We start from the raw sequence: 2726 nt of genomic DNA on the forward strand, positions 1-2726 counted from the left end.
CTTGTACTTTTGGTCATGTCTGGGCTGCTAACCATTCTACTAGGTACTTGCACTTTCTGGGTGCCCATGCAAATACTCTGTGCCATTAATATCTAATCTATGCTTGCCTCAATCCTATCATCCTCTTGAATAACCTCTATACCCTATGCCTGGTTCTCTTACACTCACTGTTACCCTGTGGGCATTGTGTGAATTGCAAATATGATTAACAAGTATAAGTATGTATTAACAAGGTATAAGTATGACTATAAGAGACATATTATGTGCCTAAGATTAACAAGGGAAAGAAATGAGACAACTTGAATGGCTGAAGAATTGTTCCATGAACAATTAAAAGAGTACCAGTGAAGTATGGCAAATGCCATCTTTCTTACCTCCTCTTTCCTTTTTCCCTTGTTTTGTACTATATTGCCTTTCCTGCCTCTCCCAAGCCTTGCTATGTGCATGTAAAATGTTTTCATATTTGCTTCATTTTCTTGTTAATAGATGAATAGCCCTGGAAGCCATGGTGTTAGGGATGTTGCATATGTAAGTGACGCAACTGTTTTAGGTGATACCAGGTAAAATGCTTATTTAATAATGGCCCTGTGGGGGGGAATTGAGGGAATTGAGGGGATAGTCTTCACAGCCTTGAATAATTATTGTAATAAAGAACTTTATTAACATTCTTATTTTAGATTCTTTTTTATTTTCTTTTATTTGGAAACATTCTAGCTGATAAAGTAATGGATGGCGTGAATCATTCTGTGGTGTCAGAGTTTGTGTTCCTGGGACTCACCAACTCTTGGGAGATCCAAGTTCTTCTCTTTGTTTTCTCCTCCACGTTTTATGTGGCAAGCATGTTGGGAAACTCCCTCATCATGTTCACCGTGGCTTCTAACCCACACTTACACTCCCCCATGTATTTTCTGTTGGCCAACCTCTCCTTCATTGACCTGGGGGTTTCTTCTGTCATTTCTCCCAAGATGATTTATGATCTTTTTAGAAAGCGTAAAGTCATCTCCTTTGGTGGCTGTATCACTCAAATCTTCTTTCTTCATGTCATTGGTGGTGTGGAGATGGTGCTGCTCATTGCCATGGCTTTTGACAGATATGTTGCCATATGTAAGCCTCTGCACTATTTGACTATTATGAACCGAAAAATGTGTATTTTGCTTCTGGTCGCCGCATGGGTAATTGGCTTGACCCACTCTGCAATTCAACTGCTTTTTGTTATAAAATTGCCATTCTGTGGCCCTAATTTATTAGACAGCTTTTACTGTGACTTCCCTCGGTTCCTCAAACTTGCCTGCACAGATACCTACAATTTAGAGTTCATGGTCACAGCCAACAGTGGATTTATATCTCTGGGATCATTCTTCATATTGTTTGTCTCCTACAGCTTTATCCTGATCACTGTTTGGAAACACTCCTCAAGAGGCTCATCCAAGGCCCTTTCCACTTTGTCAACTCATGTCATGGTGGTGATTTTGTTCTTTGGTCCTTGCATCTTTGTTTATATCTGGCCTCACCCCACATCACACTTAGACAAATTTCTTGCTGTTTTTGATGCAGTTCTTACTCCCTTTTTTAATTCCGTCATCTATACATTTAGGAACAAAGAAATGAAAGTGGCAATGAGGAAAGTATGTAGTCAATTTATTGCTTATAGAAGGATTTCATAAATGACAAAAGTATTAGGGAGTTTTCTTACTGACTTGAGATAACGTTAAATTTCTATGGTTTCAGTATCAGTTTCCAAGAACCTATTACTGTTTAGGTGTTCCAGATGAAAATAGTATTGTTCTTTAAGAATCTTAACTGAAGCCTCCATGTTGCATCACCACTTCCTCATATCAGGGAGATCATATGATAGTTGTCTTTCTCTGCTTGACTTATTTCGCTAAGCATGATACGCTCTAGTTCCATCCATGTTGTTGCAAATGGCAAGATTTCATTTCTTTTGATGGCTGCATAGTATTCCATTGTGTATATATACCACACTATGGACTCTGAAAAACCATCTGAGGGTTTTGAAGTGGCGGGGAGGTGGGAGGGTGGGGTACCAGGTGGTGGGCATTATAGAGGGCACGGATTGCATGGAGCTCTGGGTGTGGTGCAAAAATAATACTGTTATGCTGAAAATAAATAAAAAATAATTAAAAAAAAAAGAATCTTAACTGAAGAATAAATGAAACAAGATGGGATTGGGAGGGAGACAAACCATAAGTGACTCTTAATCTCACAAAACAAACTGAGGGTTGCTGGGGGGAGGGGGTTTGGGAGAAGGGGGTGGGATTATGGACATTGGGGAGGGTATGTGCTTTGGTGAGTGCTGTGAAGTGTGTAAACCTGGTGATTCACAGACCTGTACCCCTGGGGATAAAAATATATGTTTATAAAAAATACAAAATTATATATATATATAAAAAAAAAGAATCTTAACTGAGAAATTGTGTTGCTGCCTCTGGTTGGAGGAAGTATGTGGTGTGATAAAAAGTATCTTCCAGAGAAGGCCAATTGTTTGTCTCTCAGGAGACATGACCTTGATGAATTTACTATGGTCTAGAATTCAAAATTGAATCTTGTCAATGTCCAAGTGGGTTATATAAGGGAATGCTTGCTATTGACACTAAATATTTTGACACTGATTCAAATATATGTATAGCAAGATGGCAGTCTATCAATTTGCTGTTAAAAATTAGTAAAGTGGTCTGAACTGTCATGAAAACCTAACTTACTGTTTC

At 38.6% G+C, this 2726-nt stretch overlaps 1 protein-coding gene across 1 annotated transcript; it reads left to right on the forward strand.

The window, feature by feature from the left end:
* Positions 1 to 725: 725 nt before the first annotated feature.
* LOC309867734 (olfactory receptor 4F3/4F16/4F29-like) lies at positions 726 to 1664 on the forward strand (the record flags this gene model as incomplete). Its single annotated transcript, XM_082736805.1, has 1 exon — positions 726 to 1664. The coding sequence occupies one exon, from the start codon at positions 726 to 728 to the stop codon at positions 1662 to 1664; it is 939 nt and encodes a 312-aa protein (XP_082592931.1).
* Between the last annotated feature and the right edge of the window lie 1062 nt (positions 1665 to 2726).

The sequence above is a fragment of the Mustela nivalis genome, assembly GCF_964662115.1.
Source record: "Mustela nivalis genome assembly, chromosome: 6".
NCBI lineage: Eukaryota > Metazoa > Chordata > Mammalia > Carnivora > Mustelidae > Mustela > Mustela nivalis.